At 26.8% G+C, this 17331-nt stretch overlaps 1 protein-coding gene across 4 annotated transcripts in view; it reads right to left on the bottom strand.

Annotated features, from left to right (window-relative positions):
* Window positions 1–17174, bottom strand: part of LOC107442106 (CTTNBP2 N-terminal-like protein) — a 35584-nt gene extending 18410 nt beyond the window's left edge. For 2 of the 4 annotated variants that reach the window (XM_043056681.3, XM_043056677.3), the window contains exons 1-6: window positions 16960–17131; window positions 14051–14186; window positions 10648–10800; window positions 8001–8102; window positions 4882–5115; window positions 773–1057 (exon numbers count right to left, since the gene is read on the bottom strand). In XM_043056681.3, coding sequence (XP_042912615.1) covers window positions 773–1057; window positions 4882–5115; window positions 8001–8102; window positions 10648–10734 — 708 coding nt within the window. In that variant the 5' untranslated portion in view covers window positions 10735–10800; window positions 14051–14186; window positions 16960–17131. Of the gene's footprint in view, window positions 1–772; window positions 1058–4881; window positions 5116–8000; window positions 8103–10647; window positions 10801–14050; window positions 14187–16829; window positions 16922–16959 lie in introns of those variants that run through there. The other 2 variants (XM_043056687.3, XM_087156125.1) reach the window with 2 other exon arrangements.
* Window positions 17175–17331: the final 157 nt, after the last annotated feature.

Genomic DNA, 17331 nt, shown 5'->3' with positions numbered 1-17331 from the left:
TCATAGTTTAATAAGTAATATTTGTTAATATTTTAATCATTAACATTTTTAAGAGCCATGTAATTTCTATAAGAAAATTATGATAAATAACTAAGGCATGATTTGGCTGTTCCATCAAAATACAAAACAGCTTACAAAACTTTTGGGTCAATTTTTCTAATTTTAAAGCTTCAAATAATTTTTTAATTATTCTTTATAGTAAAGTTAACTACAGAAAAGAACTTTATAATTAATAACATGAATGAAATATTATGACCAAAAGAAAAATGAACTCTTTGCCAAAGCAATTTATGAAAGGAAAAATTCAGTACAATTCTGTAGATTGCACAACTGCTGAAAGTTAAATATCATCACTATGTGCAAACACAAAAAAAGCTTTAAAAATAAAAAAAAGATTAAACCAAAATTTTATTTTTGAGCTTATTAGAAATCCACTTTAAAAACCATAGGATTTTTGAACTTATGCAGAGAAAAAGAGGGAAAAAATGCTCAAGTATTAATATTGGGAATATGTATGCATTGCATATGATTTTATTTAGAAATTTAATTCATGTGAATCAGATAGTTTGCAAAATAGCAAAAGATTAAGGATTAAAACAGAATAAACAGAGATCAAAAAGATTTTAAAAAACATATTATTTAATAAAGTGCGAACAGTATTACCAAAGTATCAATCTAGAATTGTTTTATTCTATACTGCACTAACATTTCAAGATGTCAAAAAGCTGATATATAATTATAATTTTGTTTTAAAATTTTTAAAACAAATTACCTGTGACAATCTATCACATTTTTGCTTTTCTTCAGCATATCTGTATATAAGACGTTTACGCTCAGCTAATAAAACTAAAATCATTTGTTTTTGCCGCTGCCTTTCTTGCTCCAAAGTTTCTGTTAAGCATTTTATATCTTTCTCCATACACCTATTTTGTTGGCGCTCAAACTCATTTTCTTGATGTAAACGCTCACGTTCTTTTTCTAATAAATATGTTACATCATCTCCTTGAGCAGTATCCTGAGCATGCTTTTGCTTTTCATCTTCCAACTCAGAGAGCAACTAAGAGGAAGGAAAAAAAAAACATATAAAATACCAGGCACTCGAACAAATATATTTTGTATAATATATTTAACAATGTAAGCAACATTAAACTAAAACTTATCAAAGGCAACATAAATTCGAAACAGAAAGTTATTCGTCATCTATGAAAAATAGTTTATAATTGTAGTTGACTTACTGACACAACTTCCAAATTTTATAATTCTTTTCTTAACTCAGAAGCCAAGAAAATATGACACGCACTTAAGCATATACACAGGGTTATTCATAATTCCCTCCGGGGTTTCGAAGCGTTATAGTAAGAAAACGAATATGGCAAAAAAGAACATATGAAATTATTGTGAAAGTATTCAAGTTTTAATTTAAGCAGTTGGCGGTAGATGGCAGTAACATGTACCACTGAAGCCAGTTGTAGTAAACATAAGGTTGTAGTAAATAGAGGGAATTATGAATAACCCTGCATAGTAAACAAAATAAAAACAGAACACCTTAATTAATAATTTTCAAACTTAAAAGTTAGAACACCTAAAATTATATATTCTAATCAATTAATGCTGAGAATATTTTAAGTTAGGATATCAGATAAAGCTAAGCGTATCTAAATAAACATATCTTTTCCTTACTGAATGCATATTTTGCAAAATATCGGAACTATCTCGCTATATCTTGAAAATATGGTCTTGATTGCTAAATTGGAAGAACAATTAAAACTAGACCTCTTTATGTTAATTTCAGATTGATTGGTACCAGCTTACCTTGGAAGTCTTCCGGTATGCATTGCTGACCACTTTGCCACAATTTTGTTGCTGGTAAATAAATTGTGGAGCTTTCACCTCCCTGCCCTCCCCCTGTGAACAATGGGCTATTGTGGGAAGGCCTTACTTTTAAATAAATTTCAGTGTTAGCATATTTTGTTATATCTCTAAAATCAAAAACTTTTGTTGAAATTCTACTAACATCAGTATCGTTAATAATGCACCCCTTACATAATGATGTATGAACTAGACCAATAAAGTAACGATAAAAATTTTGCAGCTCTACCACTGGTTTAATGAATAAAGGGAGAAAGAACTATTTAAGACCTTTATTAAATGAGGCCTTCATAATAGACATCACTTTTTGTACTACTTAACATACACAGAACTGTACAATTTCTGTGAACAACAGTTACACATTTTGTACAGTAGGTAAATTTAACGACATAGGTTTGGTTTAAGAAATTTTGAAAGTTATAATTTTCATTGTTTCACCCATTTTTTAGTGTTAGTTTAGTACTATTATTATCCAGAACTAATGATGCTAAAAAATTAGAGATAGAGCTTAAATAACTTGTGAAATGGTTGTTGATATGGAAAAATAGTACAAACTGTGTTCTTCAGAAATTTTTTTTAATAAGTTATGTCACATAAGTCACATTAAAATTGTTGTAAAAATGGCATAATATAAAATTTAAATTTTGTAAAAATGAAGTTAATTTTTTTAAATAAAATACTAAGGTTGGACAACTAATTCATTTTCCCATAATTCTCCAGAAATACTTAGAGAATAATTGTACAACTTTAAAAGTAATTAGATGATCAGATTTCTCATGCCAAAAAATATAGCAATAAGCTTGTAACTTGTATCAATTACTTTGATTATCATATGCATTAACTGGACAAAATTTCATAAACTTAGCTTAAATATTCATGGAGATAAAGACAATTTTATATATAAAAAAAAAAAAAATTCCGCCTCACCTTTTCTTACTACATAAACTAACAAGAAGGCATACATTAAAAATTTTTTTTTATAATTTTGTCCTGAATTGTATTTGGTTACTTATGAAAAAAAGTCTAATTTCAATTTCTTGAAAATTTAAAAAGCTTCTTCCAATTTTTTATGTAATTCGAAAAAAATTGTGAATCAAATTTGAAAAAAGAGCTTTGAATGGTAAGCAGTATGCAGAGCTTTGAATGGTAAAATTGGTAACAAATCTTCAGAGAAATCTCAGGGATGTCTTATGAAGACGTCTTATAATAACTTGAAAAAATGTAATTCTTTAAGCTTTTATTTTTTGAAGGAAGATTTGGAAAATAAATTGTAAGAAAAATAAAAATAAATAAACTAATTAATTTATAAGTTAAATCCTATCTAATAAAGTTTGATAGTTTTTTGAAGCACAAGCGTCGTGAGGGGGATTGCGTAAATGATGCTGAAACACATCTGCTGATTCCAGACGTGTTAAATGCATGAAGAAAGAATATCTCCCAATCTTGCAGCAGATGTAGAACGATAACCAGTTTTGTTCATTCAAGTGATGCTGTTATGGTGCATTTCAAAGGAGAAATGAATGAAAATTAGTTAGTGTTTTCCTTCACTATATTTATTCCTTTCAACCTGGCAAGGATGTGCATCTGGCATTGGTAAACAAACAAGAAACAATGTGTGCTGTGAGCATCAAACTTTAGTTTCCCTTTTTTGATGATTTTTTACCGTTGTCTTCTTATAAATTTATTAAATGATAAACAAAATAGGTTTCAAAATTAATTTTAATTCAGAATGAACTGATTTAAATATAAATTCACAACTTTCTATTGGGCACACATCTGATTGGTTTCAACTAATGACTGTAGCACATCTGATTGGCTTCAACTAATGACTGTAGCAACGCATCAAAATTACAGGCCGATTGAACATTTAAAGCAAATTTAAAAAAAAAAAATGGATGAAGAAATTTTGTGGGTAAATAAAAAATTCGTGATTGTATTAAAAGCTAACTTTATAAAGTTAAATCTACATTTTGTGCTTTATTCTCCCCCCCCCTAACTTTACTCCTATTTATGTATTGAAACTTTGCAAAAATTTATTTACTAATACTTTCATATTGCAGTTATTTTAATGAAGAATTTTATTTATTCTTTGAATTGAAGGTATAAGTTTTCAGTTCTTTAAAGTGGTCACTTAAATGATAAAAAATCTTGTTTGGAGTTTTTTAAAACTGAAGATTTTTAATTTGCAAGTATATAACATAATATGTGAGTTTACCACGTACTCTATAAAATTATAATACAGCAACCAGATATAGTATATATAGAATTACAATTTGTCATAGTTTTCAGATTTTATTGGTGCATATTTTCAACCTAACATTATCATGTGCTCTTAACTAATATTCTGTATTGCTGCATGTACCTTTTTTTTTTAAAAAAAAAAATGTTTTGAACCCTAGGTAAGGGGTTTTCCATAAATTTTATTTTGTACTGTTGAACAAAATTTATTAAAAATGACATTGGCACAATATATAGGGCCATACTCTATTAAAGTATTTTTTATGCCACATGTTTTCCTTCCACATAACATTTTGTTGTCAGGACAATCATTGTTAGGTATTATCATTTGTTGTTACAATATGATTTTATGAAATTTGTAGTAAACCCCTAATCACTTAGAGCTTTCCTTAAAAAAATTATGAAAGTTACTTAGAAAATTGCTAGAAACTTTTAACATTTTCAATACATTAAAATTGACTTTTTTCACAAGTTACCAAATGCAAATCACAACAAATTATATATATAAAAAATTAATGTGTCCAGCCCATGAGCAAAATAAAAAGACTACTTTAAAGGATTACATCTCAATCAATTTTTAAATTCTCTTTTCTTTCAAATTCACCAATTAATTTTTTTGTGATTAATTAAAAATTGCTCTGAAAGTTTAGTTTAATTTTATTGAATAGTTCTACAGAAATAGTAAGAAAATGTAAGGTGTAAAAAAAAATCAGTTTTTATGAAAATGTTCAGATCTAAATGTTCTAATGTTCAGATCAGAAATAAAATTATTACCTTTTCACAACGCTGCTCTGCTTCTTCTAATTGTTCTTTCAACTTTATTTGAGCTATTTTATATTGCTTTAAGAAATGTTCAAACTGTGATAATTGCATTCCATACAAATTTTTAACTGCTGACTCATCAAATGTAGCATCAAACGCACCTAAACAATCTCTTTGCAGTGCAGCCCATGGATCACTGGCAGTAGCTTTCCTCTTTGGATAAAGCAACTGTTTAACCTGCTCAGCCTAAAATAAAATATTAAAATGTATACTATAAACAATTGAAATGGTCAAAACAAAGAAAGGCTAAAAAACTATTGAATAAAATATGTACAGAAAATCAGAAAATACATAAAAGGTTTTTGATCTTTAAAAAAAAGTAATGATGGATATGTTAAGTGTTACATGAAACTACGGAGCATTATTAAAACTAATATTTCATGCATTCACTTTAACAATAACTCTATTTCTAATTTTCTACATAAAAAAAAGAAAAATCTTCAGCAAAAAATATGAAACATATATAAATAAATATAGAATAATGCATCTAAAGAGTGTAATAAGGATTTAAGGAATTATTAGTAATTAATTAGTAAAATTAGGGAATTATTAGTAGAATTATTAGTAAGGAATTATTAGTAGAGCATTGAAAGAAGGATTATTAAAAATTTTATAATATGAACTCATAAGAATAGTGTTAACTTTAACTTTGATATTGATTAACCTTACTTAGATCCTGTATAACATAACACTTTTTCCCAATATTTTTTAAATGGTGAATGTTTCACAGGGGAGAAAATTTCACCTTGATTTTTAAGTCAGAATTTTAAAATTTCTGACTTTTAACAAATAGATGCTTACATTTCACTTATCTCAAGTTAGCCTGTCTGTGTTTGACTTATCAAAAAATGAGTACACAGCTTAAGAAATTTTTTTAAAAGTTTGAACATTTAAACAAACTATCTTATATAACATGAAAACTTAAATTTGTTTCTGCTTGTTTTTCATTTTTGAGAACAATATTTAAATTATTTAGTCGTAATTTATTTGATAACTAGCAATAAAGAAATTTAGTATTCACTCATAATCTTAGATATCTCAAATTGCACTCACTTTTATAAATTTTTGTATACGTAATTTATTAGGTGCATTTAATGCAAGGGAAATTTTTTTGACGCATTATATGTATCTGTGCATAATTTGCAAGTGACAAAGAAAACTTCAAACACGAAAAAAAATTTTTTTTAAACATTTCAGCTGCTTTTAAGATTTTTTTTTACTTTTTTAATAATGATCGTAAAAAGGGTCATTCTCACAACAAGCAGTTGGCGCACCTCTGAACGCTGTTAAGAGGAAAGGAGTGGTGGATTAGTGGGTTTTACGAGGGAAAATACATTCATAATCAGGTCATTTTCTCTGGGCGGTGGTCAGATGTACATGAAACACATCACAGTGACACTGAGTAACAAACACAATCTCCGCAAAGAATTAAATAAAATTGCTGGCTGTTTTTTTTTTTCTTGAGGCAAAACAAAATAATAATTAAGAACATGTAGTGTATGACCCTCAATGCTCATATCTTCCGTAGTTATACGGTGATGACAAATAAAAGTTTTAAAAAATTACGGGGAAAATTTAAAAAAAAAAAATATGCAAAATACAATTGTGGCACCATCTGGAGAGACAAAAAGTAGCATAAAAGATTTCAGCGTGACAAAAAATTATGGGACATTATCCACATCAGCTCATAATCCGCATAGTTAATTTTAACACTTTTTAAACGGGAAATCTGCGGATAATACGCCGAAAATTATGGTACTTCTGCTTTGTTAAGGTCAAAACTTGTAGTTCATTCTATAAAGTATTACATATGGGTATAAAGTATTACATATAGATAATACTACTAAAAAAACAATAAAAACATTTATTTTTACAGCAATTTAGATTTTAATGATCTTCTCACATGTTTATTAAGCCTGCTCCTTGTATGAAAAATACCATGATCCAGACTTTTAGTACAATTTGTATTGCAATAATACTTTTTTTTTTAAATTTTGGAAATTAATAAATTTTTTACAGTAACTTGAGAACCTTAAGAATTAAATTTTAGAACATTTTGTACAGCTTTCAATAGCATTTTATAAAATATATAGCATGGATAAGAAAATATTTTTTAAGTTTTAAAAAAGCTTCGAAATTAAAAACTTTTCCTTTTCAGAAAATTAGAATGTAACTTAATAAACTCCTTTTTATTAATGTTTCTGCTACATTTCCAGAGTTTATTTCTTTAGGATGATAAAGAAAAATACAATCTTGAAATTTTAAATAAACATTTCTAAAAATAAGTTAAATCATTTTTTTTGAAAAGTTTTAAACTTTTTCTAAAAAAATTTTTAATTTTCAGTTTTTAAAAGTTTACTTTTTAAAACATTATTTCATTTTTATTACAACTTAGTCTTATTAGGAAAATATTTTATAAAATCTCATTAAAAATTGGAAAAATCAAATAGTTTTCACGTAATAGTTATTTATAAGTTATAAAACAGCAAATAATGCGAAAACTTTCAAAGTTTCAAAAATATATTACTCAGAAACAAATGGTTTGAAAAATTTGTAGCGTGGTATTTTCCATCTATTATACTACCTCTACCTAGGAGCCAAAAGCAAGCTAAATACAAAGACCTAATGTTTTGATTGCTGATTGATTTAAAAGGGAAATTGATCAGAACTACCAACTTCAGAAAATTTCTTCCAGTGGTAGCTAAGATTGTTTTTTAGTGTAAGATTCTCAATTTTGTTGATTCGATTTTTAGTTATTTTTTACACCACTACATGTAAATGACTCAAAAACTCCTAATAAATGCCCCTTTGTTCCAGGTCTCTCAAGATAAAGCTTTTAAAATGCTGCTAAAATTATTAAAAATTTTGAAAACTTAAGGCTTTAATTGTCTACCACAGTACAAAATATTTTTCAAAAAGCATAGTAATTGGCAGCCATGTTAATTCAACTCTAATATTTCTAAATAAAATTTCTAAATACATTACAATAACATTAAATTGAAAAATATTACACAAGATTCTGAAAAGATAAATTTCAAATGTAAAAAAATATTAAATCTACAAATCCAAACCTTTAATACAGCTATGACTATTTCTCTTGCTTGTAGTTCACCTTCTAACACTCCAAGAAGTTGAAGCAAATCAGGTTTGCTAAGCTCCATTTTTGGATGTCTCTGAGGAATAAAATACATTATTCTTTAATCAACTAATAATGAAAACATTTTTAAAAAAAATTATTAGTATAGAGGGTTAAAAAATATAGACAAACTTATTTTATATATTTAAAATCTGTCCCTTTTAATTTGAAAATTGCTCTTAAATAAAGATAACGCATAGCTGCCAATTCTTTCTTTTACCATACATATTTGTCTACAATTGATTCTTCAATTCTCATATTTCTACCACAAGTGAAAATCAAATTGCCAGGTATATAAACTTGAAATTAAGTCAAACTATCATTTCTGAGAAAAATTGAAATTTTTTTTCCGCCTTTAGTCAAGAAAAATAAACAAAAAACTTTCAAAAAATAAAACACCAATATGACAAGTACTTACATACTATTTTCCTAACAGAGTGATAGAGATTCTTTGTAAAACAACATATATGGATATTTTCTTTTATAAAGACAAAGAATCGTCTCTTGAAAAGAATAAGGAAAAGCAGGAGAGAGACAGATAGGACAGTAATATCAGGATGAATCTGTCTTACATTCATTTTTAAATATTAACCAAGTTTTAATTGCATAAAGTACTTTATACGTAAAAATAATCTTTGAAAAAACTAATTAAGTTTTCCGTCAGGTGAAATTTTTATGTGTTAATGACGATTTCTTATATGCATAAATAAAAAATATGCAATTAATGGACAATAATATATATTCAGAGAACAAAAAAATATCTTTCAGCTTTTGGTAGAAAATTACAGACTTTACCTATATTTTCAACTTATGAAGCATCCAAAAATTCAATTTGAAAAAAGTTTGTACTTCCATTACGTTCTTAAAAGATTGCTCATTATGCAAAAATAATCAGTAAGCAAATGTTAATCATTTATAAATAATGTTTGTTAATATCTTCATCCAAAAAGTCGTCATATTTAACTTTATTGCATTAAGAGGTAAAAGCTAAAAAAAAAAATAAGAGCATAGTAGCTAATGTTTCATTAACAGATTACACAATGAAAAAGAGTTATTTGACAGAACAACTCAAAATGTAATACAGACTTTTTTTTAACAATATGTGTTACATTTTAAATATATGTAACGTTTACAGTTATATAATGCACTTAAAGTGTAAAACTTTTAGTAAACTATTCATTCTTTTGTGGCATGTTTTTCTCTTAAAATATCATTGTTAATGTTAAAAGTTTCAATAAAAATTGATAATAAAATAGTGAACTTAACCAATAAATATTTTAAACCAATAAAATTTATATAAATTCCAAAGCTTCAAAACATATTTTGTAAACTGATATTTATTAAGAATTTTTTTTCTCACAAAATATTGCTTTTTTTAGAGAAAATTTTAAACTTTTTGAAAAAATAGTAAGATAAGTAATTTTTTTCAGAAATTCAGGAAAAAGCAATGCAAAAAAATAAAAAGTCAACACAAATGTATATGGATGCAGAAGGGGTAAATGATATAAAGTCCAATAACATGTCAAAATTACAGAAGGTTTCATTAAACATCAGAACAAAAATGTAAATAAAAAAACTAAAAACATTTCTGGTCAATAAAAACATTTATGATACACAATTTCTATAGTTTACAAGTTACTTCTATAGTTTACAAGTTATTTCTACACTTACAAGTAGATTGCAAAAATATTTCAAAGTGTGTTTGAAGAGCCATTAATAGAAACTTAAAGCTAGAGCCAAATAGAGAAACTGTTTTTTTTCAGACTTTAAATAAAAGATTAAAAAAAAGTACAGAAAATAAAAAAAAGTGCATGAAAAGTAAATTCATAACTTTTTACAAGAGTATAGTTAAAATTAAATTCAATGCAGTTCAGGAACAGTCAAATTAAAACTGAACATGTGCTAAAAAACGCAATTTTCGCCATTGGCAAAGCTACTTTTACACAAAATTATTTTGGCATCTCTACAACTGTATTTGGTATCCCCAGGGCTGGAAACTTTCTTAACTTTTTGGGCAAATGGTTGATGAAGTGCAAGAGTGGGTGAGATAGCAGATCCATCAGTGACCTACCTTTTTCAACAAGACTTGAAATGATCATCTTCACTGCCAGCGGGATAAATATATTAACATTCCTAAAAATTACCTTCCAATAAAACTATTCTAACATTTTATTTCACACAATTGAAAAATATAACCTATCAACCTTCAATGAAATATTGAATAACTCAGTGCTTAATAGGGCACAGTTAAGCAAAAACTGCATTCCTATTATACAATGCAAATAAATAAAACAAAAATTCTCTTTTTATCATCTTTTAATTAAATAAATGGATAACTTAATGTCTAAAACCTTTATCTTCAATACTCTAAATGAGTGACTTCAGAAAAAAGTCATAATTATGGCTTTGTATATAGCCTAATATAAACTTAAACATGAGACAGTTAAAGAGGAACGTGACTTAATATTTTTCAAATCATATTTAACAATTTTAAAAGCAAAATTTTTATGATACCAAAGATATCAAAATTAAAACTACTAACATAAAAACAAATACTACAATGAAAGCTTAAATGAACTTACTTTTAAAGTGCTGCTGGGTTTTTCTGGCTGTTCAAATTGTACAGTGACACCAGAAGGCTGTTGCTTTCCTATATTTCTGTTTGCCATAATGCACACAAATTTTTCCTTCTTTTGTCATTTGCTTTGAAAATATTAATCCATATTTCTTTTTGCCTAGATAGAGAGATAACTTAATGTTTTATATAATATAAAAAAAGTTAAATAACATTTCAAATAATTTACTTTAAAAACAAAACACTTAAAAGGTGATAAAAATCTGATTGCTAACAAATCAAATTGCCTACATAAATAAAGTATATACTGAATTTTTTCAATCCCAAAGGAAATTAACAATTACAATTATTATAATTCTATAATTTTACATAGTAAAATTATCAATAATAGTTTAACAATTTTTTGATTAAAAAAAAACTGCTGCACTTAGTTATTTAAGAAGAATTTGATAATAAATTGTTATTAAGACGAGCTTGGACTAATTTAAATTACTGATAAGGTAATTAATTGCAGATGGTGAATTCTAGATCACTGATCTCAATAAATCACTGAAGTCAAGCATCACAATCTGTTGTCAGTGTGTAGGTGGTTAAACACTTTGCTCAGCCTCTGAAGAGACTGGTGCAGTATTGGTCCTCCTTAAATTGTTCTACCATAAAGTCTCATCTCTACAAACAGGATTTAGAGTTACGAAAGCAGGAAAACCATTCCCTCTGCAAAGGATAAAAATTTTCATGTCTTCGAACCATTCCCAGGGACATTTCCCGGACAGTTGGAATAGTCCATTGTATATCTCTAGAACACTATCCTCAGAAATCCAAATCTGTCTGTGACCTTAATGCAGCCAGAGATGATTAGATTATGGTAAGAATTCAGCTTAATCTAATATACTGATGTAGCAAAATTTGTAAACAAATTTATACATAAGATCTTTGTGTTCCCAGGGACATTTCCCGGACAGTTGGAATAGTCCATAGTATATCTCTAGAACACTATCCTCAGAAATCCAAATCTGTCTGTCACCTTAATGCAGTCAGACAGAGATGATTAGATTATAGCAAGAATTCAGCTTAATCTAATATACTGATATAGCAAAATTTGTAAACAAATTTATACATAAGATCTTTGTGTTGTTTACTTTTAGGTAGAATTTAATACAATACTAAAAAAATTTAGAACAAATCCTTATACAGTTACGTCATCAATTAAGAAAAAAAATTCTTTGCTTCTTGTTTTCTGATTAATTCATCTTTTCTTAAAATTTTTATTTGAAACAAATTAACAAATGATTTAAAAAGGTGTCTCAGCAATTTATCCTTATCCATTTGCTTCCATCAAAAAACTTTTTTTCTGAAAAATAATCTACAGCGTCGGCTGGCACACTGGAGAGATTCTACTACCGGGTACACAACACTTAACAATTAATGCTGCACTAGAGTTAAATTATGAAAATAACATTTAGCAAGACCAGAAAAATCCTACGCTGTCACTTAAATTTTTAAACCATTGATGAAGTCAACTTAAGTTAGAAGAAGCAACTACTACAGAAAGATTGAAATCTTGGATCCAATACTAATATTTAAATATTATTCTAATTTATTTTCATTTTATTTATTTATTTTCGTACTGTCAATTTGTTCAGTAATAAAATAACTTAGTTGTTTAAAAATGCCAAAAACAAGTAAGAGCAAAAATAAGAATTAAAGATATATATAGATACTACATAAACTACATATATATAGAAACTATAAATATATAGAAACTACATAATAACTGAGAAGATTTAATTAATGACCATGTCAACCTTCATCTATCAAAAGGTACCTCAAGATAGAGTCAAGTTAACATGTCTTATACTTTTATAGCATTTTTCTCATTATTTTTTCTTATTTTTGTTTATAGCATTTCGCACATTTTTTTCCTTCAATATTTTTTATTGAACGGGAGTCTTTATTTACTTTCCAGTTTTTTTTTTATTTTTTAGAGTAGTATATTTTTAAGCAAATCAACTGTTTAATGTGGATCATCCATCAATATTGGCTTAGTTCAATTATCCATCAATATTGGCTTAGTTCAATTATCCATCAATATTGGATAAGTTCTTATCACATCTGGGTCACCATTGAGGGGATTTAATTAGTGACCATGTCAACCTTCATCTATCAAAAGGTACCTCAAGATAGAATCAAGTTAACATGTCTTATAATTATATACTAGTGATTTTGGTATTTAAAATTTGTAGTGGTAGTTACACCACATAACTATACATTAATGCTGATTATGCTACTCTATTTTCCTTGAGAAAACCTGCTTGAAAGACAAAATAAATTTCCAATTATTCAGAGATTAATGTATTAATAAAACCTGAAGTAAAAAAAATTAACTTCTATAATCATTAAGAGATAATAATGCAATAAACAAATAATATAATAACAAAACTTGAACTAAAAAATAATTTACGTTGAACTGAAAAAGTAGGTTTCACAACAAGAATAAATAAAATGAAAATAATAGTTGTTAAAACAAAAGAAAACTTAAAATTGACATTTAATCGTTGTTGATTGTAGACTGAACTTCTACAATGGATAACTAAAGGTTAAAAATTCAGAATATTTAGTCCCTGGTCTAAACGACATGCAACTTAAAGATAGTACTAGCTCATACAAATTTTCATTGGTTCTTTTACACGTTTCTGTTAGCTTTTCTAATAACATATTAATAAAGTGAATTTAAATGAAAAATTGCAATACAGAGAATGTCTTAGGTTCACAATTATGATGATTATGACAAACACACAGATCTAAATAAGAGCATTAATATAAAATGGCCAAAACCAGCTCTTTACAAAAATTGAAGGTAAAGGAGACCATTTATAATTATTTGATGAAGGTCAAAGTCGAATTTTAGTGGTACCGGATCTAATGACTATTCTTAGATTTGAGCCCTAATTAGTAATTATAAGCATAACAAAAAGAAGAATGATTTTTGATTCTCTTCAATCAAACTAAACAGTTAAAAAATCTAGTAGCTGACAAAGTAAAAGAATTTTTCATCTCAATTCAAAAATCACATAGCTAAGTAAAGTACAGAAATGTTTATTAGAAGATAGGCATCTTCATATAAATGAGAATTTTGATAAAATTATGTTGATGCACATCATTTCTCTTAATAAACAATACAAATATAAGTTATTAGTTTAAAAATTTATAACCAAGAAATCTACTGGCAGATAAGGTAAGGAATACTTTTCCAATTTAACATAACAATCTTAGCAGTTATCTATGCAATGAAATGTTAATCAGAAATAAGATATAGCATCATATAAACAAAACTCTATATCTACATTTATGAATATTATTTATTTTCAGAAAGTAATAACTGAAGGAAAAGAATTAAAACAAAAACTTACTTATAATATCATATGCATTCAAAATTTATCATCTCACATAATTAGCATAAGGAACTGACAAAAGCTTATAACGAGGTAAATCATACACCTCCATACTTCCCAGAAAGAAAAAATAAAAACAAGCTGCTTCGTAAATCTGGAAAATAAAAGGCTTTATGAATAAACAATTAAAACAGATTAACAAGAACAAGTTTATAAATAACTAAACTGAAAAATAAAAAAATTAAACCATAAACTTTAGATAACTAGATACAGGGGTAGTAGTGCCTTCTTAAAAAAATACCTGAAATTTTAGTGGGGGGAAAAGTGCATAAAAAGGGCAAGCATCTATTCTGTTGATTGTGGTCGATCTTCATGTTTACGAAATTCCAAATTCTAATTTCGGAAATAAGAAATCCATATATTTCTTTTAAATCTTTTTTATTGAACTATACCTACATATTAAAGTAAAAATGAATGGAAATTAAAAATCACATTAAAAGAAATAAAGGTACCTACCTTTAATAATAATATTAATAATGATTTTAATTATTTATCAAAAATTTGCATCATTCTTGTAAGATAATAAAAACTTATAAAACTAATGAACAAATAAATAAAAATTCAAAATTCATAAATAAAAAATCAAATTTCAATGTAACAAACATGGCTTGAAATAATTATGTCAAATAACCCAAATCGTTCTACTTTAAAATTACATAAAAGCACAACGTGATTTTTAATTTTAAAATTATAGGAATACGACCATCAATATTTGTTTTGAAAAATCACATAAATACAACACTCCATATTTGACCTTTAAAGCACATGAAAATATTTCAAATGGCCAGGTAAGAATATTTTGCCCGAATGTGAATTGTAGCGAGTTATTTGTATAAGAAAAGGGGCAAATACAGGGACAAAGATTACACCAGCGACTAGCATATTAAGATTAAATTGTGATGTGCAATTTGGGATTTAAGTCAATTAATTAAAGCAAAATACCATTTGAGAAATGTTTGCAAGTCCATGATAAAAAAACATCAGTTGAAAATTAAATTAATATTAATCGTTAGAACCAGGAAAGTGGCAAAGTGAATTAGAGTAAATGAGTTTTTAAGTTTATATGTTGCTCATCTTTGCTACTTCACTCAACCTTTGCTTTTAGTATATTTATGAAGACATAACTCATAAAACATTTTATTGTAAATTTATTTCACGCTGACTCTTTTAATAAAAGTGGATTTTCAATGATTTTTTTCCACACAGCACCTGCTTATTTTAATGGAGGAATTTTAATATTTAGTTTTTCAATGAATATAATGCTGTTCGAAAAATGGAAATAAATATACATATATTTAAGCTTATATTCATGAATTAGAATTATAGCAACTTCAATTTAAAAGAAACTGGCAGGCAGTTTTAAATAGCCTTATTAGTCTGAATAAGTCCAAAATTTTTTTTATTTAAATAAGCATGAATTTGTAATGTTTATCATTACCAATTTATTGATTATATAGTCTTTTTTATCTGATACAAAGAACAAGCATTTTATCAGTAACAATAATAAACACACTGAAAAACCTGGATAAACAAAAAATTTTTTTATTTTCAACCCAACTTTGCTCAGAAAAAAAAATTCAATTCACTAATAATGCAGTGTGTCTGTTGCTATATTTTCTTTCGATTTTATAACTATTGATTCATAAAATCTCTTTTAAGTATGGAAGCTGTTACTTAATATTTTACATTTTCTCCCCGTGCCTCGACGTGCAATGTCAAAGGGGTGATTTTCCACAGCTGCTTGTTGACTACTATTTGTAGCCAAATTACTTATAAGGTCTATTGCCAGAAGAATATTACTCAAATAATGTCCTTTACCTCCTTCCACAAAGTATCCTTTAAATTAATAGATTTAGCAATATAAATTAATATTAAAAATTTAAATAGGACTTAAATAAAAACTCTCCCAGAGCAATCTCAAATTTTTTTAAAAAATGTTATTTATCTGCTTCTTCAACTAAGCTCTTCACATGACAAATTATTTTGAAAAAGATGACATTTCTTTGGTATTATTTTTATCAATTGTATCTATAATTATCTATTCATTAAGTTTAATATTACAGATATTCCAGCTTAACTACTTAAATATCCAATGGATTTTCAGTTAAAACCAAAACGCTTATTATATTTTATGTAATAATAAGGTTTTTTATATCAGAACAAATTTTTCTGTAATGGAGCAAAACCTGCCCCTGATTTTGAGCTATTGATAAAAATAGTTCAGAAAAAAATTAAAAAAAAACTCAGCCTTAATATATGGAGCACATGTAAATGGAGTTTTGAAGGTTTTCTCCTACCTTACACAAACTAAAATTATTGAAATACTCTGAGGTTTTCTAAGTCCAAATCTTGGATTTAACAGTAAACTTATTATTCCAAACCTAGCTTATCATTTTTTTTCCATCAAAGTTTTACTCTTACATGATACAACGCACAATACACTGCTATTACCAAAAGAATATTGCAGTTGATATTTTTAAAAGTGAATCATTACTACATAACCACTAATCAAGTTTATACACATCTTACAATAGGTATTTACTTTACTTTATAAGTTATATTCATCATAAAGATAGGTATACGCCTAAAATTACCGGTAAACTCTGTGTCTTTTAAAATTCATAACTCTATAGGTCAAAAATCTAAAAATTAAAAAGCTAACTGATAATTTTCCAGTACATATTAAAATATTGAACTTTAAATTATATCGAATTTGTAAATGAAACATTTTTCATACCTTTACGGAAATATTATTTCCGAGTATATAATTGTACAACTCCTATAGCATCAAACTCTAAAACTATATAAAACCCTCAGAAAAACTAACAAACCCTACTGAATATAAATAGAACAAAGAATAAACTTACATGTTACTTTACTGTCATCGCGCAACCATTCGCCTCGTGAGTTTCAAAAATATAAAAAACTTAACAAATGAAAATTGTTGATCATTATAGTCTGTCTAAACTGTTTATATTTTTATTTATTTTTTTAACAGCTCAGAGATAAAGTTAAAGTTAAAAGAAAGAAAGTAATGACAGGCTTTTTAAGGATTTTCTTTTTTTATCATTTTCACTAGCTTGCAGCTTGTGTAGCAGTTTTATATTTTTTAAGCAATATAAATGTCGCTTAAATTTTTTTCACTTTGGTAACGTGTGGCAGAAAATTGTAGTTTATTTGCATTACACTAAAGCAGCGCAATAGGCTATTGTAGACAATCTGAGAAGCATCCCTGAAGA

The sequence above is a fragment of the Parasteatoda tepidariorum genome, chromosome 12 (genome assembly GCF_982258835.1).
Source record: "Parasteatoda tepidariorum strain Cologne lab strain chromosome 12, Ptep-v5.0, whole genome shotgun sequence".
NCBI lineage: Eukaryota > Metazoa > Arthropoda > Arachnida > Araneae > Theridiidae > Parasteatoda > Parasteatoda tepidariorum.
The sequence above is the reverse complement of the archived record's forward strand: the minus strand, read 5'-3'. Positions and strand labels throughout refer to the sequence as shown.